The sequence below is a fragment of the Ursus americanus genome, chromosome 8, assembly GCF_024610735.1.
Source record: "Ursus americanus isolate L20-20 chromosome 8, mUrsAme1.1.p, whole genome shotgun sequence".
Lineage (NCBI taxonomy): Eukaryota > Metazoa > Chordata > Mammalia > Carnivora > Ursidae > Ursus > Ursus americanus.
The window spans coordinates 44,284,887-44,312,733 of NC_142134.1; the positions used below are offsets into that span (position 1 = coordinate 44,284,887).

General features: G+C 42.4%; 1 protein-coding gene across 2 annotated transcripts; it reads left to right on the plus strand.

Moving 5' to 3' along the window:
- Positions 1-71: 71 nt before the first annotated feature.
- LRRC66 (leucine rich repeat containing 66) lies at positions 72-27,613 on the plus strand. 2 transcript variants are annotated; one of them, XM_045815894.2, is made up of 6 exons: positions 72-2,415; positions 3,916-3,970; positions 4,552-4,894; positions 16,194-16,363; positions 21,398-21,587; positions 23,388-27,613. In XM_045815894.2, the coding sequence occupies exons 2-6, from the start codon at positions 3,938-3,940 to the stop codon at positions 25,658-25,660; spliced, it is 3,009 nt and encodes a 1,002-aa protein (XP_045671850.2). In that variant the 5' UTR covers positions 72-2,415; positions 3,916-3,937; the 3' UTR covers positions 25,661-27,613. The 2 variants fall into 2 exon arrangements, with proteins under 2 accessions (XP_045671850.2, XP_045671849.2); XM_045815893.2 differs by having other exon boundaries at positions 4,394-4,894; positions 23,388-27,612.
- The last annotated feature ends 234 nt before the right edge of the window (positions 27,614-27,847 follow it).

The window sequence follows — 27,847 nt, forward strand, 5'->3', positions numbered from 1 at the left end:
GTTGTAGGTTACTGCAGTTTCCTAACTGATGGGCCTGGGCACCTGGTAGTACCTGAATTGGGTAAAAGGGTTACTAAGATATTTATACCCTCAGGCCTCAGGGCAACACAGTGAGAAGTGGGAGGCCGTGGCCCCAGGCAAGTCTGAGGGGCTGGGAACGGCTGGTGAGTTCACCCCGGTGTGGCATTCAGATAGCACCCAGTGCAATGTGCACTAGGCCTTGAACAAGATCGGGCCGCACTGGTGTAAAGGGTGCGAATACAGAAAATGAATCTTTAAGTAACTTTTGAGTAAGTATGAGAACTGATCTCTGCTCCTCATATCACAATCCCATTGTAATGATTTACAACCCTCAAGGCAGTTGATTTTTAATGTATTTTATATTTGACTTAAAAGGAACTCTCTGTTATTATTAATCACACACACAGCATCAGGGGCCTAGTTTTCAGAATAGTTTGCTGTGCAATAAGCAGTAGAGATAAATCCTAAGCCCTGCACTGCATTCAAGTATAACAGTATTCTGTCATGGTCACTTTGAACTGTGTAGATAAGAAAATCAATACAAAAAACAATTTGCATTCAGTATAGTCACAGTTCTCTCTGATAGAACAACCAAATGCCTTAGAGATTATGAATAGTCATTAAAATGTACTAAAAGAGATTGACTTACTATATAATACTGAGTGCAGTTTTTAAATGAAGGAAAAAGTGAACTTTATTTTTTTTATTTAAATTCAATTAGCCAACTTATAGTACATCATTAGTTTCTGATGTAGTGTTCAATAAAATTTATAACACCCAGTGCTCATCACATCACGTGCCCTCCTTAATGCCCATCACCCAAAACGTGAACTTTATGACCTCTGAGTGTTATTAATTGTTGTGATATTCAGATCTTTGAATATATTCAGTGTCATTTCATATTTGAATGATGTTCAGAAGAATCCATTGGAATTTTCATTCAGATGCTTAGTATATTTTAAATTTTACATTCTTGTCTGCTCTATTTAGATTTGTTTTGAAAGTCTCTTTAAATATTTTTGCAAAAACCACAAAACACTACGTTACAAAGTATTTATTGAGTATAATTCACGAAGCAATCTATTTTTACTCCTCTTTGAGAAATACTTGTGTTTTTGATACATTTCCATTAAGTGCTTTTAACATGAGAGGATATTTTGATGTTTTTATAGAACTGATTGTAAAGGTAACAGGTATATAGTATTTTAGGACACTTTGCAGGTAGCCCTTGCCTTTTCACTGAGATGTAGACCTGGAAAGCTCACTGGAAATGAGATCAAGAACAAACCGTCCATTTCACTTGTGATCTACTTTGCGTAAGGGTAAAGCTTCAGCTCCTCATTCTCACCACCAGATGGTATTTTTCAAAAACTGAAATGTTAACTTTGCCTCTTTCTGCTAGTTGTTCGTCCACTGCATTGAGCACTGATACGAAAAGCAGCAGACTCGGGGAAAGTAGACCGACAGACAGGATCCCAGAAAAGGGGCGTAGATACATGCTTGTTTAAATAACTGCAGTACTTCAGAGATAGGTTGCAATGACAAGGGAGACAAACGAAATAAAAGCAAAGTATTTCAGAAACCATCCAGTGGGCAGCTAGGAAAATGCAAAACAACACAAGTGTCTGCCTATATATGGTCTGCAATATTTTAAAATATCCTTATTTGTATTCTTTTTGCATTACGAAAAGTAATAAATTTTGTGCGATAGTTTTAATGATGAAAGGTGGAAGTTTTATTTAGCTTTGAACGAATTTTTTTTAAGAGGAAAGTAATGTTACGGTGCTAAACTTGACAAAAAAGAGACCACTGAAATGCTGATAATTTTAGTAGTCTTTTAAAAAGTGTTGAGGGGGCAAAGACTACAAATTATACCATACAAAAATAAACCTATAACTCTGTTTCGGATTGCTAACCTGAGTTTCAGTTAATTCAGTTTGTAATAACTATTAATGATCTCTATTTACAATAAAGATTCTGTAAATTGTTTGCTGTTGATTTTTTAATGGTTAAAATTCTGGCAGGTTTCTACTTAATCATACAAACATGATGGATTGAACTATAGCTTGATAATACTTAAATACATTAGTGTTTATGTAATCTCTCTGGAATCCTGGAGCTCATAGCTCCAAGCTGTACAGTTCCTGTTCGGATAGACCTACCCTCTGTGCATTGCAGACTGTCTCTCTCTAGTGGCTCCTCCCTCCGTGTCCCAGGGGAATGTGCACACTGTCACTGTGGCAAGAGGCCAGAGCCTGGAAGACGAAAGGGCGAAGGTTTGCCAGGGCCAGGCAGGCTCCACGCGTGGATGGGTGGAGCCTCAAAGGCTCAGGTCTAAATCCCCACCTGGCTAGATCCAGACAGAGACCCGTTTGACCACTTAAGGACCATAAGGTATGCCTTAGAAACTGTTACTGTTGTGTTCTTCCTACATCTTACCAAACATACTTTCTTCTGCTTTCTTCTAATTGTTTTAACTTCTCTTTTATATAAGAATGGCCTCTTGGTTTCCGTTGTCCTTTGTTTCCTTCTCCCTATGTCTCCCACTCTCTGACACACACACCTCTAACTGCTTCCTCATACTTAGGCTTGAACGTGTCCATTTAAAGGCTGACATTTTACTTGTTTCCAATTCCCTTAGAAAGTTTTCAGGGGTTCTTTACCTCATAAATAAAAGTCTCTATGTAGTATACATAATTTTTCTTTACAAATCGGTGTCTTTCATTTTAAGATGTAAAATTATCCTTATCTAGCTTTTTGAACTCAATCTCTTCAACTTAAAAAGAGCAAGGTCAATGAAAATCTTTAACTTCTGCCCCCGTAAGTATTTTCCAATCATATGTTTCTCTTCAATACTGCAAAGTAACGTCCCTGTGAATGACTATATTTTTTGGTTGTCACATTGTTACATTAACTTGGCATACAGTTGTATTTATAATGATTGCAGCTTTGAATACAGAAACAAATATCTTTCTGGCTGGACAAATTAATTCATTCAACTTTTGGTATTTGGTAAGAGGCACGCTCTAAAAACAAATCACTCCTCCATGCTGTAGGGCACCTTTACGGTTCATGGCCATGCGTACCTGGATTTAGGTGCCCTGCAAAATGTGGAGTATTGACCTTGTATAAAACCACAGTTTAAAAGTTGCATGTTAAATTTCATTCACTCCATGCATTTAGTCATCCAAACAGCATAGCCCTGGGACAGACTGCAGACTATTGAAAATAGAAAACATGGGGAGGAGGGGGAGGAATTATATATGTATTTTATTACATGTATATGTGTGTATATATACATACGTATATATATATATATACACACACACATATATGGTTCTAGTCATTAAAAACAAGCAAGAGTCTCTTGTGACTGGAACTCTCTCTCTCCCTCTGTCTATATGTATCTATAGATATATAGATATTTGGAAAACATGGCCCTTCTGGGAGCTTACAGTCTTTTGGGGAGTTTAGTATCCACTTTCTTTTAAATTTTATGTGTATACATTTAGCCATTGTAGATAATTATTTAAAAATTTTCAATTGCTTCTCAATCTTTGATGAAAAGATACTTGATGTTTATGTATCTTATTACATCTTCATGGGGCTGATGCAGAGCATCCTTTTATAATCCAGTTTGTGTATGTTGTATATATCTCAATAATTTCAAAATTTAAAGTCACAAAAAAATGTAAATTTAATTTAATTTAAAAAAATCAAGAGTCTCCTGTGTGAGTTGAACTTTCCCTTCACATAGTTCACGGTTTAGTGTAACTGGATGGCTTGTCACTCACATAATAAACCACGTAGCTGATTACCGGTTGTAGATAAGCATAATAGACTTTGCTCAGTACTAATGACCAGCAAGAAAACTTACATCTTTAATCTTGGTAGGTTTCCCTCCGAAGCAGACTGCATGGTGAGTGTTCCCGGAACAACAGACACAGAGGTGAGGCCCAAGTGAATATGTATTTTCTGAAAAATCAGGGGAGTTATTTCTTTAAAATGTAACATAAGTGTAACTGTATACTATAGCTTTGCCACTTTTTAAAAGACTTTGTCTGAGAGAGAGAGAAAGAGAGAGCACGTGTGGGGTGGCGGGCAGAGGGAGAGGGAGAAGCAGACTCCCGGCTGGGATCAGGACCTGAGCCGAAGGCAGACACAACCGACTGAGCCACCCAGACGCCCCATAGCTTTACCATTTTCAGCTACATTTTAATGCCCCAACTTCTAAGAAATCAAACACGCACTTAAACTGGCAATCAAGGCAAGATAATTTTCTTAAATCTTAAATTGAAATTTGAATTTTCTGCTTATTTGCTGTTAATTTTCACATACGTTATTTTGAATAAGTCCATTTTTCTTTCTCTAGGCATTATGGAAAACCTACATTTCCGAGTCCTAACAATGCTAATAGGTCTTTATTTTACTGGAACAATGACAAACCCATCCAGAAAAGGCAGGATTTTATTCAATTCTGGGTGCCAATGGAATGGGTATCTTCTGACAAACTGTTCTTTTCCTGGAAAGCACGATGCCCGTGTGGACGTACCACAGTCAGCAGCCACCGCGGATCCAGGCGCCAGTTTCCTTAGGGACCTATTAAAGTCTCACGTGCAAAAAGAAGACTGGAATATAAAACATCTGGACCTCAGCAACCATCGCATTTCGAACATCACCTTAAGCCCTCTTGCACACTTCCACGCTTTGCAAGTACTAAACCTCAGCAACAATTCCATCTGCTCCATCTCACTGGATCTACCCAGTGCTAAGTCCTCGTGGGGCGAACGCCGCAGAAGCAGCTTGAGGCGCGGGCTTCCATTTCTAAAGGTGTTGATTCTTCAAAGAAACAAGCTCGCTGACATTCCCAAGGGTAAGTACAATTTTAACACACGGACTAGACCAAGAAACAATGAGATGTTTTATGCCCGGAAGAATTCCATGTTTGTTTTCAGTTTTGAGGAAGTCGCTGAAAGTAAAGCAATTTTATCAGGACAAATAAATGAGTTTCTTAGTGGACTTTCAAGTTACAATATATGGCATTCATAGCCAATGCAATTTAATCTCCCATTACTATAACTTACATTAATATAGATTTGTCGAGAGACACTAGGAAGTATTTAAGTGCTAAATAATAATGCATGATGTCCGATTACCTACTTTGATTATCATATATTTGTTACTAAATATAGAAAGCACTAAGAACTAATTAGTTCATGTACTTTCAATGTGTAGCACAATTCAAATTAAGTATGTTGCCATATTTATAATTTTTGCTTCCTTAGAATACATTTTGCATCTGCTTGTCGAGTTGTCCTCCAAACGTAGACTAGAGATACGCTAGTGTTGCAGCATCAATATGTAAACTTTCTTGTTATCAAATCAAAATCAGAACTCTTTATCCTGGTTTCTAACAGGATACTCTACATATCCTGTTGTTCAACAAATTCTCATCTCTTCAGTAATCTACATGTCGGAGCTCCTTAACTAATCACCAATATTTTATTAAGAAAATATATCAGATTCATAATCCACAACACTTCCTTTGCCTTTTTTAATATTCAGGAGTGCTAGACAATTTCCTTTCCTTGTTTGTTTTTAGTTTAGGTCACTATTTGCTAAGTACTTACTTTACATAAGACAGTCTGCTAAAAAAGAAAATGTAAGAATATTGTCTTTTTTTCCTCCATCCCAAATTATGCATATTTAGTTTTTCTTCTTTTCCATTCTTTCTTTTCATATTTTTATCATTTGGCTTTTTCTCCAGCTTTTGGTTTTGTTTTAAGCATCATTTTGACATATCCTACCAGGTGAAGGAATGACTATCCCAGTCATCAAATCAACAGAATTGTGTGAGAAGGGGAGGAGTCTTCTCTCCCTAAGCTTTTCCATAAAAGCAATGAGCAGGATTTTCAGTGTAAAGTATAAACTAGTTGCATCTTCTTTTATAATTTTTTATTGTATTATTCTTATTTTTTTAAACCTGTTATTTGTAGAACATTAGTAATTTTTAAAAATTTAAAGCAAAAAACTGAAGTCCCTCATGTACTACAGTTGACCGCGGTACAGGTCTACTTATATATGGATTTCTTTTCATAAATACCGTAGAGCACTGTAAATATATTTTCTCTTCCTTATGAGTTTCTTAATAACATCTTTTCTCTAGCTTATTTTGTTGTAGGAATACAGTATATAATACATATAACATACAACGTATTTGTTCATTGACCTTCTGCTATGGGTAAGGCTTCCAGTCAACAGTAGGCTTTTGGTAGTTAAGTTTTGGGGAACCTAAAGTTTTCCTAAATTTTTTACCACGTGGGGGATCAGCACCCCTCAACCCTGTGTTGTTCAAGGATCAATGTATATATTCTTGAAGTTTATTCCTCATGCCTATGTACATATTTTTCTTTCAAAACTGGATCATACTTTCCGTGATATTTCATAATTTGTATTTTCATATCACAGTATATTTTGAACATCTTTATATAATTAAGCAATCTCATAAATAATATTTTAAATAGTTGAATAGCTTTTATATAGACATATAACTGGGTTAATCAAACAACATTTAGACTATTGCCATTTTGTTTGCTATAACTCTATATAACTCTATATAATGATCATCATTATAGCTACATGTATCCATATGATACAACATTTTTTAACTAGTATGGTAGATGTGAATTTCAACCCATAAATTCAAGTGTACTAGAGATATAACCTTCTATTGTCTCTAACTCAACATAATTTCTGATTCTGAGCCCCCATTCTAGTAGGATCAGTTGGGGTTGGGGTGCAGAGATACTTGCACTTAACATTAGTCTTTCATGGGCTTTCTTCTGCTTTTCCCCAAATTCATACCACAGCTCTGGAACCGTATACCCTAACAAGACATCAAAGTGTGTGTGTGCGTGTGTGTGTGTGTGTGTGTGTGTGTGTGTGTGTGTGTGTGTGTGTCCCTTACCCCAGCCAGCCGGAGAATATTTCTTTTCAGTTTTTTCAGTTTGGAGAAAATTCTTCCCATTTTTTTGTTTCTTCAAAACCCTCTGTCTAGATCTAGAAATTCCTTTCCTCCAAAGCTTTAGGCCTTTGGAAAACAAAAGCCAGAAAGACTTGCAGACTCCTCTGTTTTCCGCCTTGTACTGTGCCTCCCTTGCGGTAATTAACGCAGAGCCTACTTTCCGGTTGAACGGGGAGAAATGGAAGGAGAGACATAGAGTTTTAAGATTAATATGTCAAAATATTATCCCACCACTGAACATGTCTCCTTAAGACAGATGAATTCCCCAGAGCTAACTGGGGGTCAAAGGGGATGTCCATTTAAGGACCAAACACCGCTATAAAATGCACATCCAACCCCACCTTTCTTTTCTGAGTTGAACTTCTGCCTCCCCAAAATATCAGGAACAATGTTAAACTTACAAAGGAGAAGAAAAAGTGAAACGAGCAAATCATGTATCTGAAATTCTATTAGAACTCTAGCAGATGAAACCATAGAGAGATGAATGAAACCAGTCGATGATGGAAGGCCAATGTAAGCCCTGAATCTAATTGGATATAATTCAGAGTTCTTTTATCCATAGCATTTTGTGATTTGAGTTATTTTCCTCTAATCATCACTCATTTCATTCGAGCCCCCTGTAACATCCCTTTGCCATTCTATGATTCTGCGACTGGGGCTCAGTCACTCTGACTTTGAAATCCCATTTCGGAGGGAAAAAGCTGGTAAAGGGGAGAGGCTGCCTGGAGTACCATTCTATTTCTGACTTTCCCTTTGTTCTTTGATTCCTTTGTACTCAGCCTGTTTAAAGGTGGCATCTGGGGGCGCCTGGCTGGCTCAGTCAGTAGAGCGTGCTGTTCTGGATCTGGGGGTTGTGAGTTTGAGCCCCACTTTGGGGACAGAGTTTACTTTAAAAAATTTCTTAAAAAGGTAACATCTTGATAACGTAATATTTACTCATAGAAATGTTGTGAGGATTAAAGGAAAAATGTATTTCAAGAACCTAATGTAACGTGGCATTTGGCATAATAAATGGTAGCTATTAAAATATGTGAAAAGTACTTCGTATGCTTGTAAAGTACTTTGCAAATATTAGTTATTTTTACTCTCTTGGCACACATTGAGAATAGCAGTCTATTTAGAAACAAATTATAAATTCAGTTTTGTCTAAATCTCAAGCTATCTTTTTAAAATGTTAAATAACTATTGCAGTAGATGGAACTCCTGGCCCACTATAATTCATGAGCAGAGAATCATTTGTGTCTACCTATTTACATAAGTGCTTGCACTCATCTAAAATAATAATAAATCAGAGATTCTCACAAAGTAGCAATCAAGCAACTGGCCTTATAACACGTGTACTCTTATAAATCATGTCCCATGTCTTCAAATGGCGACAGCTTATAGAAGCAATGAAAAGTTGCTTTCACTCACGAAAGCCCATCTTTGTAAAAGATTACACTGACTAACCCAGAGTCAACTGATCCCATATCGTCAGTCAGCTGTGATGTCACCAACACGCTCCAGGGTGGCAAAACACCCAGAGGAGGCGCCAGCCAATGCAATTTACAAACAGTTAGCTAGCTATGAATTAAGCTTACTGATGACTCCAACTTTCTCTCAGATCTCTGGAGTACAGCGTTAATAAGAGAAAAATCAGTTTTAAAATATTTAAAACAAATGGGATCCATCTCCAGTTAAACTATCCCACCTTCGTCAAACAGTATTTTTGGAGTGCCCATAGTGTACCTGGAAATGTAGAAGGACCAGCATCTTACTGGGACTCCAATGAGGCTGACAGACCAGATCTGATGCCTGACATTTAACATACTAAATTACAGAACCCAAGAGATAAATGTGTTACAAATGAGATGAAATAATACCGGACTTGTGAAACTGGTGGAAGAAACAAAAATAACCAATGTTCGGTAAAAAACAAAAGTATGTTATATTCTATTTATTTTAGATTTCTTCCTGATTGCTACTGGATTAAGGAAATACCAATAACCTGTGTTCTCCAAACCAGGTCAGGTTCTAAAATGACAACATGAATGTACGTCAGTAAGCTAAGAGGGCAAGGTCTTCGCCTCACCTATATAAAATTGACCACCTTAAGGGCTGACCTTATGAATCAAATATCTTGTCTAGGACCATTCCAGACTCTTCCAATTCTTAACACTCTTTGAACTTGAAGCTGTAGCCTCCCGAATATCATTGTTTTATGTTATCAGATTATCACTTTTAGGACAGCACTGAAGAAGTTCATAGTCCAAAGGAACATTCCTAAGGCAATTTAGTGTCTGGGGCGTACCCTCTATGGCCTTTCTTCTAATAGACACTGAGACAATTTCTTGGAAATAATAAAACACCTCTGGCCACTTAAATGCAAAAGCTAATCAGATTCCTGCCTCCCATGGTTTATGTGATCATCAGAAAGCAGTTCAATAAATAATTCCTTCTCCACAAAAGTGCCTCCATATTTTCCTCCCAATGTTCAACTCCCCTCTCTTGAAACATGGAATCTACCCTCTGATGTCCATGCCCTAGCCGTGAATGCCCATCCCAGCTTCTTTTGTTCAGCTGCATACCCCCTCAACGTTGATTCACGATACAAAATTTTTAAAAGAACACATTCCCCCACTGAAACACGGCCAAGTATTGTAGAAGACTTCACTCAAACTTCCCAACTCCATCCTGGGAGACCCTAAACAATGTCATTTATAGGACCCCACCAGTTCTCTTGAGACAATTAGACCTTAATTCTCTAAAATTGGAAGTAGATGGAAATTTTTCATGTAGGAGGTGTAACTGAACTTAACAGTCTTCTCATCTGCAGAAGTTTACCTTCCTCTTGGGGATCTTAGCTTGATATTATGAAGGGAGTCAAATAAGGGGGTATCCTTGTTACTCTCTGCCTTCAAAAAGTCCCTACCCCCACCCCCATGCTTAGGATGTTCTGGTCCCATCCTTATTTACTCTTATACTCTTCTTCTATTCTCTTATACTTCTTGTGTTATTCTATTTACCTGTTAATTGACCTTAAACAAGACACTTAAACTATAAAAAGCTGCCTGGTTCTTATTTTTAACTGATGATAATGGCCCATACAGGGAGGATATGAGGGTTAGAGATAGTATTTGTAAAAACTTTCACACACACAGTGATGCTACATGTGAAACATTTCTCACAGCATCTGGTACATAACAGGTGCTCAAAAATGTCAGTTCCCCTCTGGTGCCTTTTGATAATCCTGAGTCTCTAATTCTGTTCCCCATCCCAGTCGGCTATGATGGTCACTTCTGTGATCTGAGGTACAATGGGTAACTGTAGGTGATTTCCATCCTCTTTCTGCAAAGGTTCAGAGTTCACATGAAATTCAGAGTACCCATCAACAATCTTGTTGTTACTGCTCAGACTTTTGTCTCTACATTGTTGGAGGTCTCTGCTCCTCTGTCTTCTGAGCACTCTTTGATCTGTCCTTTGACTCACTGAACCACACTGACCCATGAGACCATCACCACTATCAAGATAATGAACTATCTGGGGCACCTGGGTGGCACAGCGGTTAAGCGTCTGCCTTCAGCTCAGGGTGTGGTCCCGGCGTTATGGGATCGAGCCCCACATCAGGCTCCTCCGCTAGGAGCCTGCTTCTTCCTCTCCCACTCCCCCTGCTTGTGTTCCCTCTCTCGCTGGCTGTCTCTATCTCTGTCAAATGAATAAATAAAATCTTTAAAAAAAAAAAAAAGCTAATGAACTATCTGCACCCCCAAAAGTTCCTCATCCCCCTTATAATCTATCTTTCCCACCCACCCTCTCCCTTCTGTTCAAGTAAGGAGGAGATCCACTGATCTCCTTTCTGACACTATAGATTTGTTTGTATTTTCCATAATTTTATATTCATGCAATCCTATGATGTGTACTTTCATTTTTGGTACAGCTCCTTGCATTCTGCCTAATTATTCTGAGATTCATCCATGGTGTTGTATGTATTAAAAGTCCATTCCTTTTCATTGCCAGAATTCATTGTATGGATATGTGTTTATCTGTTAGTGGACACTTAGGCTGTCTTTTTTGGCTATTATAAATAAAGCTGCTAGCTAAAGGGATGGAGAAAGATAAACCATTAGGGGTGCCTGGGTGGCTCAGTCGGTTAAGGGTCTGCCTTCGGCTCAGATCATGATCCCGGGGTCCTGGGATCGAGCCCTGCATTAGACTCCCGCACAGCTGAGAGCCTGCTTCTCCCTCTCCCTCTGCTGCTCCCCCTGCTTGTGCTCCCACTCTCTCTGTCAAATAAATAAATAAAATCTTTAAAAAAAAAAAAGAAAGAAAGAAAAGAAAGAAAGATAAACCATTAGATAAACACTAGTCAAAAGAAAAGTGGAGTGACTATATTAATTTCAGACAAAGGAGACTTTAGAAAGAGGAAACTATCAGGGATAAATAAAGCATGATATAAAGGGGATAAAGGGGCCACTTCCTGAAGATAATAATTTCAAATGTGAATGCGCCTAACAACAGAGTGTCAAAATATGTGAGGAAAAACTGACAACTAAAAAGAGAATTAGAAAAATCCACTGTAGGGGGCGCCTGGTTGGCTCAGTCCTTAAGCATCTGCCTTCGGCTCAGGGCGTGATCCCAGAGTCCTGAGATTGAGCCCCACATCAGGCTCCTCCACTGGGAGCTTGCTTCTTCCTCTCCCACTCCCCTCTGCTTGTGTTCCCTCTCTCGCTGGCTGTCTCTCTCTGTCAAATAAATAAATAAAATCTTAAAAAAAATTTTTTTTAATTAAAAAAAAAAAAGAAAAATCCACTGTAGTTGGAAACTTCCAGCACTCCCCTGACAATTGATAGATTAAGCAGGCAGTAGTCAATAAGGATGTCGTTGACTTGAATATCACTATCAATCAACTTGATCTAATTGGCATGTGTGGGATACTCCCTACAACAACAGTAGAATACATATTTTTTTCAAGCTTAAATGAAACATTTACCAAGACAGACCACATTCTGGGCCATAAAACACATCTTAACAAACTTGAATAACAAACAGAAATCATGCAAAGTATGTTCTCAGATTACAATGGAATTAAACTGGAAATCAGCAACAGAAAGCTGCTGCAAACCCCTCAAATCTCTGGAAATTGAACAACATATTTCTAGATAATCCATGTGTCGCAGAAGAAGTCTGAAGGAATCTGAAAATAGTTTAAGTTAAGTGAAAATGAAAATTCAGTTTATCAAAATTTGTAGGATATGGCAAAAGCAGTGGTTAGAGGGAAATGTATAGCATTAAAGTCAACCACTGGAAGAAAAGTCGAAAATCGATAACAGAAGTTTCCACCTTGGGAAATTAAAAGAAGTTAAGAGCAATGTAAGCCTGAAGCAAGCAGAAGAAAAGGAATAATAGAAATTGCTGAAATTTAAAAGAGGAAAAACAATAGATAAAATCAACAAAACCAGAATGTGTTTCTTCGAAAAAAAACAATAAAATTGATAATCCTCTAGCCAAAGTAACCAAGAAAAAAAATAAGAAGACACAAATTGCCAGTATCAGAGATGAAAGAGGGATCATCGCTACTGTTCCTATCAACATTAAAAGAATAATGAAACAACGTCTTTGGGGTGATATATGCTTTCTTTTCTCTTGAGTAAATAACCTGGGTGTAGGATGGCTGAGTTGTATGTCAAGTAGATGTTTAACTTTTGAAGAAATGGCCAGTGTTGTATGCAGTGGTTGTATCACTTTAAATTCCCACCAGCATTGTGTAAGAATTTCAGTTTTCCTACATCCTTACCCATACTGGGTATAGGCCATCTTTTTAATTTTAGCCATACTAATAGATGCATAGTGGTATAGCATTGTGGTTTTAATTTGGATTTCCCTAATGACTAATGATATTGAATATCTTTCTGTGTACTTATTTGCCATCTGTATGTCTTGATGATGTATATAAATCTTTGGCCAATTTCTAATTTTTTTAAATTATTGAGTTTTGATGTTCTTTATTTCTTCCGGATACAAGACTTTTCACAGATATGTGATGTGTAAATATTTTCTCCCTGTCTGTGGCTTGAGTATTTTTTTTTTATTTTAACAATGTCTTTCAAAGAGCAGAATTTTAAATTTTTGTGAAGTATAGTTAATCACTCTGTTAGTTTAGAAATTGTGTTTTGGTGTCATATCTAAGAACTCTTTTCCTAATCCAAAGTCACAAAGATTTTTCTCCTGTTTTCTTCTAGAAGTTTTATAACTTTACTTTTTTACATTTGATATTTTATGTTTATGATCTATTTATATTTAGGTTTAAATTTAGGTTTTACATTTAGGTTTATGATAGTTTTAAAATAGTTTGAGTTAATTTTTTGTACACGGTATGAATAACATGTTGAAGTTTTAAATATATGCAATTATTCCAACACCATTTGTAGAAAAGACTATTTTTTCCATCCTCTTACATGTATCCTACTCATTTCTATATTTAAAGTGGGTTTCTTGTAGGAATTATATAGCTGACTCTTGAATTTTTATCCAAACTTGGAATCTTTGCCTCTTATTTGGTGTTTTTAGACTATTATTTCTATCTATCATCTTGATATTTTTTCTATTTGTTCCTTCTATTCTTTGTTCACCCTTTTATCTTTTTCTACCTTTTTTGCATTAATTGTGTATCTTTAAAATTTATCCTCTTTATCTCCTTTGTAGGCTTACTAGCCATAATTCTTTGCTGTTGTATCGTTTTAGTGGTTGCTTTGGGATTTCCAATATACATCCCAATATCATAGTCTGTTTTACATGGTATTATACTACTTGCCTGTAACTCAAGAAACTTACAACAATATTCTTCCACCTCTCTTCTCCTGGCTAGCATTGTCATATACTTTATATACATATATGTGTGTGTGTGTGTGTGTGTGTGTGTGTGTGTGTGTGTGTGTGTGTGTAATAAGTCCTACAATACATGTTTACTGTTTTTGTTTTTTTGTGGGGTTTTTTGTATGAAATCTTCTTGGCTAGACAGTAATGGTTAAGAGATCTGAGTTTCCATTCCAGTACCACAGCTCCACCTACTATGACATGGGGCAAGTTCTTCACTGCACCAAGGTTTTGTCATTTACAAGATGGTAACAACGCCCAAGGCTTTGTGAGGGTTAAAAGGAGATGTTTGTGAAGTGCTTAGAGCATAAAGACTATACAATTAAACAGGAGTTTTAAAATGATTTCTTCCCTCCATTGCACTCCAAGGGTCTGAGTTCCATTCAATTAAGCAACGAGATATTACAGGAACTATGAGGTCACATCCATACACAGGCCAGGCAAGGGCCATGACAATGTTAAGGAAACTATCGCTTCTTTTATATTGGTGCCTTCTGCTGCATTTTTTTTCACAGAGCTGTATGTTTGCATATTAAAATATGTAGGAATATCCTTCACTCCATGAAGAAACATGTTTTCTCTAGGGGTTATATTCAAAATACTTAACAACTGGCCTGTTAGCCTGGGCTTTCCAGCTGGGCGCCTAGGGCCGTGCGGCAGCACACGAGGGCCCAGCAGTGGTTATTTACAAACCGATAGGGAAGTATTTCTTACAGGCCTATGCCAGCTCAATATCAGCCTTGGTTCTCTCCCATTTTTTTTTTAAACATGCAGCTTCTTGGCCTGTCCTTTGTTTTCCTGTTTTTGATAGAGGCATGAATACCAAGAAATCATCATCTTCTGTAAGGGCCTGCCCCAGCTGAAGCAGGCAGCCCTCATTCAGCTCTAACCAAGCATTAACTTGTGCCAGTTGAACTTCTACTTTTTCAAGAGAAGCTAGAAATGCAAATTTTTGTGCTGAATCTTTATTGTTAGCGCAATAATTTTTAAATCTATGTGCAGGTCAAATGCTGTGACCTCTGGCTTACTGAATACATATTATATTCCAGGCATTACAAGAGTTAACAAAGATGTGAATTCCTCCCGGAGGGGACTAAATCATCTGATGGAAAGGCTGACAGGCAAACAACAGTTAATTTTATAGTAGGATGGTAGGATGATGTGGGGGTGTAGCTGCTTGTATAACTAGTAACTTTTTCTTGTGTGTATGTCTTATCACTCACTCAGACACAAGGATGCTATGCTCTATTTGTCCTCAGCACTAAGTGCCTGGCTCATGATGTTTTGATTGAGTTGTCCTAATGATCTCTTAATTTGTGTAGCTGATGTGAACATATGATAACATCGATGTACAGCTATCTCTATTAAGTCATCATCTCTGCATCATCGGTCTCATAATGAGTACCTTGCAGACAGCAGACAAGGAATAAACCCTTCTGGAATTGAACCAACCTGATCTGCTAAGTAGTAGTTGGTTCAAGACACAAACCACACGTGGGGGACGCCTGGGTGGCCCAGTGGGTTAAGTGTCTGCCTTGGGCTGGGGTCATGATCGCCGGGTCCTGGGATCCAGCCCCACTTCGGGCTCCCTGGGGAGTCTGTTTCTCCCTCTCCCTCTGACCCTCCCCCCAGCTCGTGCTCTCTCTCTTTTGCTTGCTCTCTCTCAAATAAATAAAATCTAAAAAAAAAAAAAAAAGACACAGACTATATGTGAGAACAGAGCAGAAGGGAAATGTGAAAATGCAGGGCATCCTTAGGAGCCTCGTACGGGAAATCAGATTTGGAAGTCTGCTATGACTGGCACCTCCTTCCTAGCTTTTATGTTCTGTGCCAAATGGACCTCCTGGTTACTCTCTGGAATCAAGTGAAATAATACAAAGACAGAGACCAAAACCCAATCAGATTCTTTTGTCAGAAATAAAACCTTGCTACAATTTATTACCTCTGAAAAATAAGCAAATGCCTAGAAATGTTACAGGACCAACAAGAACTCGGGAGTGTTACTACTCTGATCGTTTCGTTCATCTCCTTCCTGGCCTTTTTCCTGCGCTTGCTCAGAGCATATGTATCTGTTTGCATGTGGCTCTTTTTCCCCCAAGAATCCTACTCTAGGCTGTCCTGCCACGGAACGTTTTCCTTCCTGGCGGTCGGCTGTGCGCAGTATCCCCGGAGCCTCGGCCGTTGGGCCCGCCCTCCGCGGACAGCCCCACAGGGTGTCTGCACAGTCGCACCATGACAAACAGTGCTCCAGTAGGATCACCCGTGTATATCGTAATGTGCTGTTTCATTTTAACAGGACTGTGGAAACTGAAGTCATTACAGAGTCTGGATCTGTCATTCAATGGGATAGCACAGATCGGGCCGTCTGACCTGCGCAACTGCCTGTGGCTGGAGAACCTCTACTTAAAGAGCAACAGAATATTCAGGATTCATCCAGAAGCCTTCAAGGACCTCAAGAAGTTACAGGTTATAAAGTGACTTTTAGAGTATTTCAAATACACAGACATCCGGGCAATTACATTAGAAGACTATTTCAATGGAAGAGTTTCTCCACACCCAGGAGTACGGGCTATTAGTCAAAAACTCTAACATTATTTTAAGACTGCTAAAACTGCCAAAGCCTCTCTCTTGCCTCAAAAATCAAACGCCTCAGTAACGGCCATGAATTTTACTCGAGCATAATACTGAGCCGCAAGAATTGGCGCATTATTTTTCTAAATCAAATTAAACCCAACTCCAAGTTGCCACTTACCAGTTGGCAGGAAATTCAATCTGGGTTATAGCAGAGGCTCCCTCCCTAACTGCGAGGTGGTCCAGGTCCCCTGGGTTTTGTGTAATCTGCAGCACTTGAGGAGGCCCCCCTGAGCCACCCCGGGCCATGAAGAGCTGTGGGCAACTGGGACCTTAGGGGGCTCTGAAGTCCTGTGACACTGTTGCTTCCAAACCCAAACGGGGCCCTAAATAATAAAAATGATCATAATAACAGCCCATACTGACCGCACTCCACTTCCTGTTCTGAGCAAACACGGGACGCAACGTGGGGGCTCTGTGTCACAGTTTGGAGCTCAGGCACCTTGCAGTTAATCTCACTGAAGAGCTGACAGATGTGAAGGGGAGGACCACCCCCAACCCCCCCATGCCCAGCCAAAGCGCTGCTCCCAGCTTGGCCGCTTCAGCCCTGCCCTAAGCACTTTCCTCCACCCTCCCCACTCTTCACTCCCCAGATAATTTCCAATCTCCTCACAGTGCTCCTTTTGAAAGGCCGAGGGGCTTCCAGTGGGACATCTAGCAAGGTCTTAGGGAAGGATTCCGCTGTCCCCCACATGCTCCGTCACAGACCCTCACTCTTTATACAGGCCCGCAGCATTAAGCAGAAACAAACCGCGAGCCTCATATGCAATTTTAGACGCTCTAGTAACTAGATTCAGAAAATAAAAATAAGCAGGTGAATTTGGTTTAGTAATATATTTTTTAACTCAGTATACCCAAATATTACCTTTTACCCATATAACGAATATACAAGTTATTAATGCGATATTTTACATTGTTTTTCATGCTAAGACTTCAAAGCCACATCCCAATGTGACAAGTCACATTTCGATGCTTGAAAGGCACGTGTGGCTAAGGGCCATCATATTAGACAGCATCGATGTAGACAGCTGCTTTTCCCGTTTTATGAAAAGTGTTATTCAAGTATAGGTGGGAGAAAAATTTCCAACTGCCACCTGTCAGCCAGGGCCCCCCAAGTCCCTCCTCTATCGAAGGGAGGAGAGTGAAGCAGTGGTAAGGTGGTGGGCTCTGGGCTCAGCTGCCTGGGTTGAGACCCTGGCTCTGCCACTTTGCAGCCACACAATGTTGGGCAAGTCACCACGTCTCTCTGTGCCTCAGTTTTCTCATCTGAAAAATGGAGGTAACTTCATTCCTTTCTCATGAATTTTGTGAGAATTAAATGTCTTAATGCATATAAAGTGCTTCGAATAGTACTTGAAATATAGCAAGCTCTTTCTAAATGTAGACTACATACGGAAATTCTGAAGTGGCCACAGTACCCCACTCTCTGAACATTCAAATCTGATTGTACCACTTCTTGTTAAAAATCCTTCTACACTTTCCCAACAAGGGCCTGGCCCCTGCCTGCCTCTCTGGTCTCATTGCAAACCACTCTCCCTTGCTCACTACACTACCGTTTCTATCTTCACACCAAGGCTAAAGTATCCCATGCTGATGCTGTGCCTGGGAGAGCTAACTCTTCTGAATCCTCAAGGAAGCCTTCGTGGGGCCTCCAGATTGAATTTGTTGCCCTTTTATATACACTTATAACGTGCCATGCTTTTTCCTCATTGCGTTTATCACAACTGAAATTATTTAGTTTTAGGTATGGTTAGTTATTAATGCCTGTATTGCCATAATCTCTTTGAGGACATACATCATAATCTATTTTGTTTTCTAGTGCTTAGCATATGTCTATTTTGTAATACATATTTAAAAACACTTGCTGAACAAAGGAATGAATAAATGGATAATGATCACGATTAGGTATATCACAAATTCCACTAATTTAGCAGTCTAAAACCACACCCGTATTATCCATGATTTGGAGGGTCAGGAGCCAGGCAAGGCCCTGGGTCCTCTGCTAAGGGTATTTTCAAGAGGCTGCAGTCAAGGTGTTGGCCAGGGTTGGAGACCCACCTGAAGGCCCAGCTGGAGATGGACCTGCTGCCAGGCCCACATGGTTGTTGACAACACTCTGGTCCTTGCGGGCTGTGGGACTGAGGGCTCAGTTCCTCATTGGCTCCTTACTGGCTGTCAGCCTCAGCCTGACCTCAGTCCTGTGCCACGTGGGCCTCTCCGTAGGGCAGCTCACAGCATGGCAGCTTGCTTTAGAGCCTGAAGGAGCACCTGCTAGCAAGAGAAACATTACAAGCTAACATAGTGTCATCATGGGAGTGACATCACGTTGCTTCTGCCATAGTCAACTGCTTAGACCCAACTCACAGGCCCTGCCTGCGCTCCAGGGGAGGAGATTCCTCAAGGGCGTGAATATCAGGAGGCAGGACCACTGGGGACCACCTTTGCCACAGTTCTTATCAGAGCAGAGGAGAAAGGCCGCTTAACTTGGCAGCGCTCCCCAGCTCCCCACAAAGAGGTTCTCGGATTGCCTGGGAATGTCATTTAACGTCATTTAGCATCCTGTATACTGATCATAAGTGTATTCGTGTGTGTTATCGCCCCATGTCTGTTCTTACTTCCTATGCATTTTTACTGTGCCTCATAAGTGTTCAGTAGCTCACAGGTAAGAGAAGCTACAGGCAAACTAAAAATGTTTGTAGCATAAAACATTTAGCTCCAAGAATGTTTTAAATCATCTAATTCTCCCTTCACCTGAACTGCCCAGAATCATACAATTTCTCTCTCTCCATTATCCTTTCTACATGTTTGCCAATAACTCTAAAAACTGGTTTTGGAACTTGATGGAACTGTTTGGTACCAGAAAGCTGAATATCAAAATAGATGTTGGGTTTTTTTCTTTTTCGGGAGATATATTTAATACTTGTACTGTGCTATGTCTTCCCGTGTGGAAATCTTTTGCGAAGCCAGATAGATTTTTCAAAGCATGAATTCATCCTCGTGTTTAGATGGAACGAAATAAGTTTCACTGACATTTCAAATTAGCATTCCTTTTCTTCATCTTTCCCATTCTTCTTGGATGCAGTGATTTGTGCAGCAAGATTCGTTGCCTCTCCCAATCTTTCTATAATGTGCACCCCTCTCAAATGATGGTGGATGGCTTTCTCTTTAGGCAAATTAGACTGTTCTGCTTTAATCTTTCCTCAGAAATTATTCCTCCTGAATCATTTTATTAGTTTTCTGTCCTTGCTCCAGTTTTGTTTTCAGTTCCATGATTTGTAATATAATAAGACGCTGGGATGAAGAAAATGCAGATATGCACTAAAAGGAAGATAACTTCCCGAAACACATCAGAGTATTCCACTCTGTTGCTGAGGAGGGGCACGTAAGAAAGCTGTGCATCGCAGGCAAGGCCTGGCCGAGCAAAGTGGCTTTTTCTCCCCCTAACCCCTGAGTCTCCCCCTAACCCCCAAGCCCCCTCCTTCCTGTTTTTGACAGCCTTCCTTTGGGAGTCAAGACTACGTGGTTACTCAGCACTGGAAAGGTCACCCTCACTACCTGCGTTCGGGGGGAATTCTGATTCTACACATAGCGGTCTTGGTCATGGTGCTGTTTGATTGTTTGAATCAGCTCTTCTTAAGAATTTATATAACCCAAGATGCCAATGCTGTTTTTTCCCTGATGTTTATAAAACAATTGACCTGGATAACATTCAGCCTCTCTGGCTTTCATTCATGGCCCACTTTTCTTTTTTTTTTTTTTTTTTCTTCCTTCCAGCAAGGTTTACATTTTCTCTTTTACGATTTTCTGTTCTTCTAACTACCACCCGCCCCTCCCTAAGCCCCACGACCCCACCCTGCTGCCTCCTGCCACAGGCCTCCTCCACCCAGCCCTTCCCTCCCGGGCAGTGGGAGCCCAGGCTCCGAGAGAGCGTGTTGCAGAGTGGAAGGCAGCTGCGGAGCTGGATCAGATCTCAGCTGTGCCACTCCATTCATTCATTCCTTTCTCCATTATTTACTGAGCCCCCTCTCTGTACCAGGCCCTGGTACTAGGGCCTTTGTGGTATGTACCGTGTGCCCTAGCCCAGTTTCCTCCTCTGTGAAAAGGGGGAGGGGAAGACTGAGGTACCCCGTAGAATGCCAGGCACACAGCAGCACTCTGCAAACGGTAGCGAGAGCTCCACCCAACTGCCTTCCCTGCTGCGTCACGTCACGGCCATACCCAACTTCCACAGATCCTGCTCTGTGTTTCTAGAGCCACTGAAGCCTTTTTGTTCCCCAGGTTCCCCTTCGTTTCTGATTAGACTAGAAAATTAGTCATCTTGTGTATACCAGGTGGCCAGATGCAGGGAACTGCACTACTACCCTTGAGATAGTTGTTGATGCAAAAGATCTCTCTTTGCTACTTCTGGTCAACCACAATTCTTCTGTGTTCTGTGTTCTCATGGTCCAGTATCTCTGGTCACTTTCAAGATCACAGTGCTTCCAGAAATTCTAGAACTGATATCTAATAGACCTTGATAAGAACCGGGAGTCTCGGTTTTATCTGAAAGTACAACTTACAACTCATAGGAAAGACGGAAGGGGAGAAGACTGGACATCTAATATAGGCACCATAGTTAAAGCTTTCACGTACATTTAATCCTTACAACAACCCTAGGAGGGAGGCTCTTAAAAAGTGAACAGTTCGCTGAGGCTCACAGAGTTGTTAGGGGCAGAGCAGAAATTTACACCCAGTATTCTCTGACTCTCAAATCAGAGCTAAATTCGTATTGCCTCCATAGCAATGGAAACAATATCTGTAACTATTATTTATTTTGTCTCTCAATGTCTTTCTTCACAGACTGCCTTAAATTTGTTTCTTGTCAAACAGGTCGTAGACCTCAGCAGCAATGTTCTGACCACCATCCTACCCATGATGGTCATTGCTCTGGAACGTCCCCATCTGGACGTGGACTTGGCTGATAACCGATGGCAGTGTGACTATAGCGTGGCAGCCTTCCAAAATGTCATTTCTGAATCCTGGAGGAAAACCTGGAACGGCATCTGCAGCAAGTCTGTAGGTAAGTCAGTGGTGCCTCTTCTTTCTGAAAGTTTCCAGCTGAACTGGGGAAAGCACATGAAAAATGTAACCTCATTGGAAATCACGACAGTCCCCCTGAAAGCGAGAGTGTTGATGAGGGCATTAAGTCAGCCACGGGCTGCTATAATCACTGGTACCGAACTCTTACCCTCAGTTCGCGAATGATTTTTTTCACATGGTCAAAGAAACCCAGTTCAGACAGCTCAGAAACAATTGGATTTGGTCAAAAACAGTAACTTCACAGGGAGAGAAAGCCCCCACAAAGTCACATTCTTATCCCAATTCTTTTTTTAAAAGATTTTATTTATTTATTTATTTATTTATTTGAGAGAGAGAGTACGTGCAGGGGGAGGGGCAGAGAGAGGGGCAGAAGCGGACTCCCTGCTGAGAGCAGGGAGCCTGAGACAGGGCTCTATCCCAGGACCCCAAGATCGCGACCTGAGCTCAAGTCAAATGCTTAACCAACTGAACCACCAGGTGCCCTAGTTTCCCAATTCTTAACAAATAATTGATCAAAGAAAGAACTTTTAAAATGTGAAATATGATTTAAAGTGTTTGCCTCTGAAAGTAACACTGTATGTTAATTATACTGGAATTAAAATAAAATAAAATGTGTGCTAACCCTATGAAAGTATAATCCTATTTTCATATATATATATATATATATATATATATGTGTGTGTGTGTGTGTGTGTGTGTGTTCTGTGTGTGTGTGTGTGTACACACAAAACACACATATTTCAAAACTATACTTTTCTTTGTTCCCTGACATTCTCCCAAAATGCTAGACTATGTTACTAGAATTGAACATTCCAGAAAACTTTTTTTGCCATTAACTATCTCGGCTAAATCTCAAACTCCTAACTGGATATGGGGGCAGTGGGTGGGTAAGGTTTTTCATAATGAGTCCTGGACTCTGTTCTTTTCATGACTTATGACTGCCACCAAAGTAGAAACATGGCCATGCTTACCAGGTTCAGAAGAAATCTATGAAGAACACAGAGAAGTCTTTTTTTTTTTTAAGATTTATTTATTTATTTATTTGAGAGAGAGAGAGAGAGAGAGAGAGAGAGAGAGAAAGCGAGTGGGCAGAGCAGCAGAGGGAGAGAATCTTCAAGCAGACTCCCCGCTGAGCATGAAGCCCCACTCGGGGCTCAGTTTCCCCACCCATGAAATCATGATCTGAGCAGAAACCAAGAGTCATATGCTTACCAACTGAGCCACCCAGGCGCCCAGATCACAGATAAGTCTTAATGTCAGCAACCCCGTTTCATTCCTCTGTAAAAGCCACCACTGGCATTATGGGTATGGAAGGCAGAAAGTCAGGAACCAGTGAGAAACCTGAATATTTGTTTACCAGCCCTGGGGCATCGTGAGAAAATGATATCATGCACATAGGTAGAGCCACGGGCAGGGTGTGCAGGTGGCTGATGGAATAATCTTGGAAATGTGCCGTCGGTGGAGGAGTTGGAGGAGAGAGAAGCAATGTAGCTGTCCCCCTGTCTGTCTGCTTTCCTCCCATGAGCAGCAGTCAGGAAAGAAGCCTAAGAAATGTACAGCCTCCAGGGCCTCTGAGTAGCAGTCTGAAGCCTAACAGCCAAGTGTAAAAGCACAGGGGGCCGGAAACATACTACTGGCTACAACCAATTGATCGGTCAGTAACACTGCTTACCGTCATGCAATGCACACTTTAGACATCGCCAGGTAAGGACTGAGGGGGACCTACAGAGCCTTATTTCCATGTCGACTCACTGTTTGTTTCCCCCCACCCCGCTTCCAGGGGACGAGGAGGCATACTGGTGGACCCTCCGAAGCAGAATCTCCAGGGAGACCCACCTCCCTCATGGTCCTGTGAAGCCTGTGAAAAGCCTCCCACTGGGCCAAGCCGAGAGGCCCCAGGCAGGCCGGTCTGAGCACCCTGGCACCTTCCAGAGGAAGGGGCCCACGGGTGCCCATGCCAGCAAGAGGCTACACCGGCTGCCCAGATGGGCTAGGAGCCCCAGGGATGTGCCAGCGGCTGGCAGAAACACAAACGTGTCCCAGGACCTCACCCTGGCCGTCTGTATCACATTCTTAGTGGCTTTCTGCCTGGGGGCTTTTGCCAGGCCCTTCCTTGACAGACTGTGGCACCAGAGATGCGGGCGCAAGAGGCCCAGCTCGGACAACGCGGATAACGCGGATAACGTGTACTCAAACGCAGGCTTCTCTGGTGACGGTGAAGCTGCAGGGAACACCCAGCACCTGAGGACAGACTGGCCCCTCCAAGAGCCCGCCAGCCGCGCTGCTGTCATCCTCAACGGACCCTTGGGAGAGGGCAGAAGGGAACCCGGCAGCCGGCAGAGTGGGGGACCGCATGGGGACAGCAGAGGGCGGGGAGCTGGGAAGGATTACGTACTTCTGAGTGACAGTGCAGCCCGTTCCACTCTCCGAGGACAGCTGAATGTTGATCGTAACCAACAAATTCCAGCAGGACAGGATCACATCCGCAGGAAAGATGTTCTTGAGGAAGGAAATTATGCAACTCTGGCCCAGGAAGGTTCTCCCAGCGCGCATCCAGCAGGCGCCCCTGTGCTAGCTGGCAGACTGCAGACTGTCTCTGGCTCCATTCATAATGACCCAAGCGAATTAAACGCACAGCTCTCAGGAGAAATGGCAGCTTCTCTCTCTAAAATGCAAATGCACACGAAAGCACCGGGGGCTGGAGAGAATGAGCGGTTACCTTCGCAGTTTTCCAAGGAAATGCAAGCGGGCACTTACCTGACCTTGTGGGACATACAGCAGCACAGGCTGCAGGGGGCCAGAGCTGAGGACGGGCTTCCCGCCTGCCACGGTGCGGTCCCTCTCAGGGACCCGGGAGAGCTGAGCCCAGCCCCGCAGCTCTTTCCCCCCGGAGGGGGCCGTGGCCCGCACTGCAGTCCCGCTAACGCGGAACCAGCGCAGAAGCCGGCCCCTCCTGCCCCTCGGCGCACGCTGGACAGCAGCTCCGAGTCGGAGTCCGACGAAGGGTCTTTATTCACTCTAAGTTCAGTAAGTTCAGAGGATGCAAGAAACGTGACCGAAGAAGAGGCACAAGGCGAGGACAGCCACAGAGCCAGCGAGCCCCCGGGGGACGAGGACGAAGACTCAGGGCTGCGGAGGGACAATGTGACATCATCGGAGGATCCTGCGGACAGCACCCCCTGCCAGAAGATTCTAGAGAAATGTGAGAACCGGGAGGATTGTTTGGAAAAACCCCTCATTTCCGGTCCAGACTCAGGTTTGTGGGAGACTCTTCTGGAAGGTGGCTCTACCACCGACACAGCTGAGGGTCCGCTGAGCTCGCCTGGGTCACTGGGCAGCAGCAGTCCGGCCAGCGAGGCGCTCCCGGGCGCCGCCCTCTGTGGTTGCGCCGCGGCTCTCCTGTCTGAGGCGGCAGAGTGGCAATACTCGCTCAGAGACTTGGAATTCTTTAATGTGGATGTCGCACCACCAACACCACCACGGTCTGCCGACGTCCCCTCCGATCCTGAGCGGAGCGACTGTCGTGAAAGAGACTCTGACATTTATAAATCTGAACCCTGCCTTCAGGAAAGAAACAGGGCTCCAAAGGACACTCCTCTCAAGGTCACCGCAGGTGAGAACCTCAGACCCTCACAACAAAATTCTGAAGGGGGCAACATGAACTCCCACCCGAAGGACACTGATGCGAATGAGGGGTCTGTACGCCCTCCCGAGGACTCTGACTCCAGAGAGGTCAGAAGCCAAACACGATTGTTAGGATCTCGCAGTGACGAAGCGGCTCTCGGGTGTGAGCGGGGAGAGGGGGCTTATGCGGGCACCAGCGCCCGGAGCCGGCCGCCGATCCCACAAGAGCGCCCAAACGAAACCAGTTCGCGGGGGCCGCAGGAGGACTGGGGTACATGCTCGGGAGGGAATCTGTTACAGTCCGAAGAAGACGATGGTAACTTCTATATTCAAATGCAGACCCATGGCCGCCTGTTGGGAGCTGACTTTCTGTACGAGGACCTGCTCTACTGCGATGTGGAACTTGAAAATCAACAGGAATTCAAGTAACATCTTGAGTACAGATTGAAGCCCTTAGACAGAACCGCTGAACAGTCTGCAGAAAGAACAGCACAGCTTTCTGGAGGGTGATCGTGAAACCACAAAGTTGGGGGGGATTCAGAGCAACTCTAAATATTTGATCATAAGTGATGTTAAAAAAAGAAACCATTTTGTAGACCAAACTGTAAATTAAAAATCAGTCTTCAAGAGAAGTGATATTTTTTGTAAAAAGGAAAAGCTACCCTGCCACTCTCCTCATTTAGCCCTTCCTTGGACTGACTCTCTAGTCTGGGCCGTCAGGAGCCGTGTTCCTCCGTGTATCCTCCTGCTTCTCTGGCATTTTCTCCTTTTCCTTCCTGACACCCCTCCTCACCTCCGCGTGCCCTCTCGGAGAGCATTCCTCAAAGCTCTGCTCCTGGTCTTTCGGATGTCCTGCTCTCCCTGGGCCCCCGCTGCTTCCCCACCAGCCCCAGACAGACAGCACCCGCATGTGCGCCACAAGGCCCGGCCTCCCTCCCAAGCTCCAGACTCACACTCTCAACCCCAGTGGCCCAAAACCACATAGATCATCCCGGGACCTAAAACACATAATTTTCCTTCACAAACATGATCTCCTACATTCTCTTTCTTGGTCAACAGTATCATGACATCCACCCAGGAAAGCCAACTGAAATTTCTGTCTTATCTCTGACCCTTTCTCTTTTATTTCCTGTATCTGAGTAACCTCTAAGCTCTATGCCGTGGAAGTTCATGCATAGGTCTATACAAGGAGACATTTCAGTGTAGCAGCCTGGACGGGACTAGGCAGTTTATTACAAACCAGTGTTTGCACAGAAAGCACCCTGTTTTTACTCAGAGTGTATATTTAGGGTGGATTAAGATGGGAGGGGACTGAGTTTGGGGAAAGGAACTCACCATCCCCCAGTCCACCTGTTGGCACCACTGGTCTCATAGGATCTAGTTTCTCAGTGGCTCTTTGTGACCTCTACTCTCAACCCCCAAATAAGGCACATCCTTTCTATCTCTTAGATTATTTTAAGGCCTTTTTGTGACCTTCAGTACTTCTCCTTGCCCCCACTCACCCCCCAAAAGTCTTATGTTCTCCACATCTCTCCACTAATCAGAAACCTTCGAGGCAGGCGCCTGGCTGGCTCAGTGGGCAGAGCATGCGACTCTTGATCCCAGGGCTGTCGCTGCAAGCCGCCAGTTAGGTGCAGAGATTACTACAAAGACAAACAAATGAACAAACAAAAACCCAAAAACCTTTGATGCTCCCCATTGCCTATATAAAGACCAAATTCCATAATCTAGACCCGTCCTACCTTTTCAACTTTATCTCATGATATTATCACTTCTCCACACATTCTGCATTCTGGTTTATATCATCTAGACCAATCATTTATTCACTTATTTTAGCAAACTTTCGAGGCCTTCACTGGTCCCTGATCAATTTCTCCCCCGTTGTTCACAATTGCCATTTTGAAATTTCCTTGTCCTTGAACTTTCACTGCGAAAATTCAGGCTGTCAGGAAGAAACCCCCTCATTCCCTACCGCACAGCAGTACACATTCACTGTCCCTGTCTATACTCACCTTTGTCTCTGATCTAAGACGTCAGCATGCTGTGGTCAAGGTTAATCCCTCTGGTCAGCTGTCCTGGGCATGGATCCATTCGTGTTTCCCATTCCTTCACTTCCAAGCTTTCCCTGTCTAGTGGTTCCTTCCCACTGGCTAAAAGCGAGCCCAAGTCCCTTCACCATTAAAATAAAAGGAAGAGGGGTGCCTGGGTGGCTTAGTCAGTTAAGTGTCTGCCTTCAGCTCAGGTCATGGTATCGAGTCCCATGTAGGGCTCCTTGCTGGGCAGGGAGCCTGCTTCTTCCTCTGCCTGCCGCTCCCCCTGTTTGTGCTCACTCTCTCACTCTCAAATAAATATTTTTTAAAAAATTTAAAAAGAAAATCCATCCGTTTCTAGCCCTTTAACTATCTACTCCCTCCTCTCTGTCCACACTGCTACAGCTTTTGCTCTCACCTCGACCCTCCCACCAGATCTAGGGATCTAGGACAACAGCACACAGCAACGTGGTTTCTTTACCCCCCAGTTCCCTATGGTCCAGGGGGCGGTTTCTAAAATGCAAATATGATCACGTCGCTCCCCTGATTAGAGTCCATCCATAGGCTACTAGCTTTTCTGTTTCTC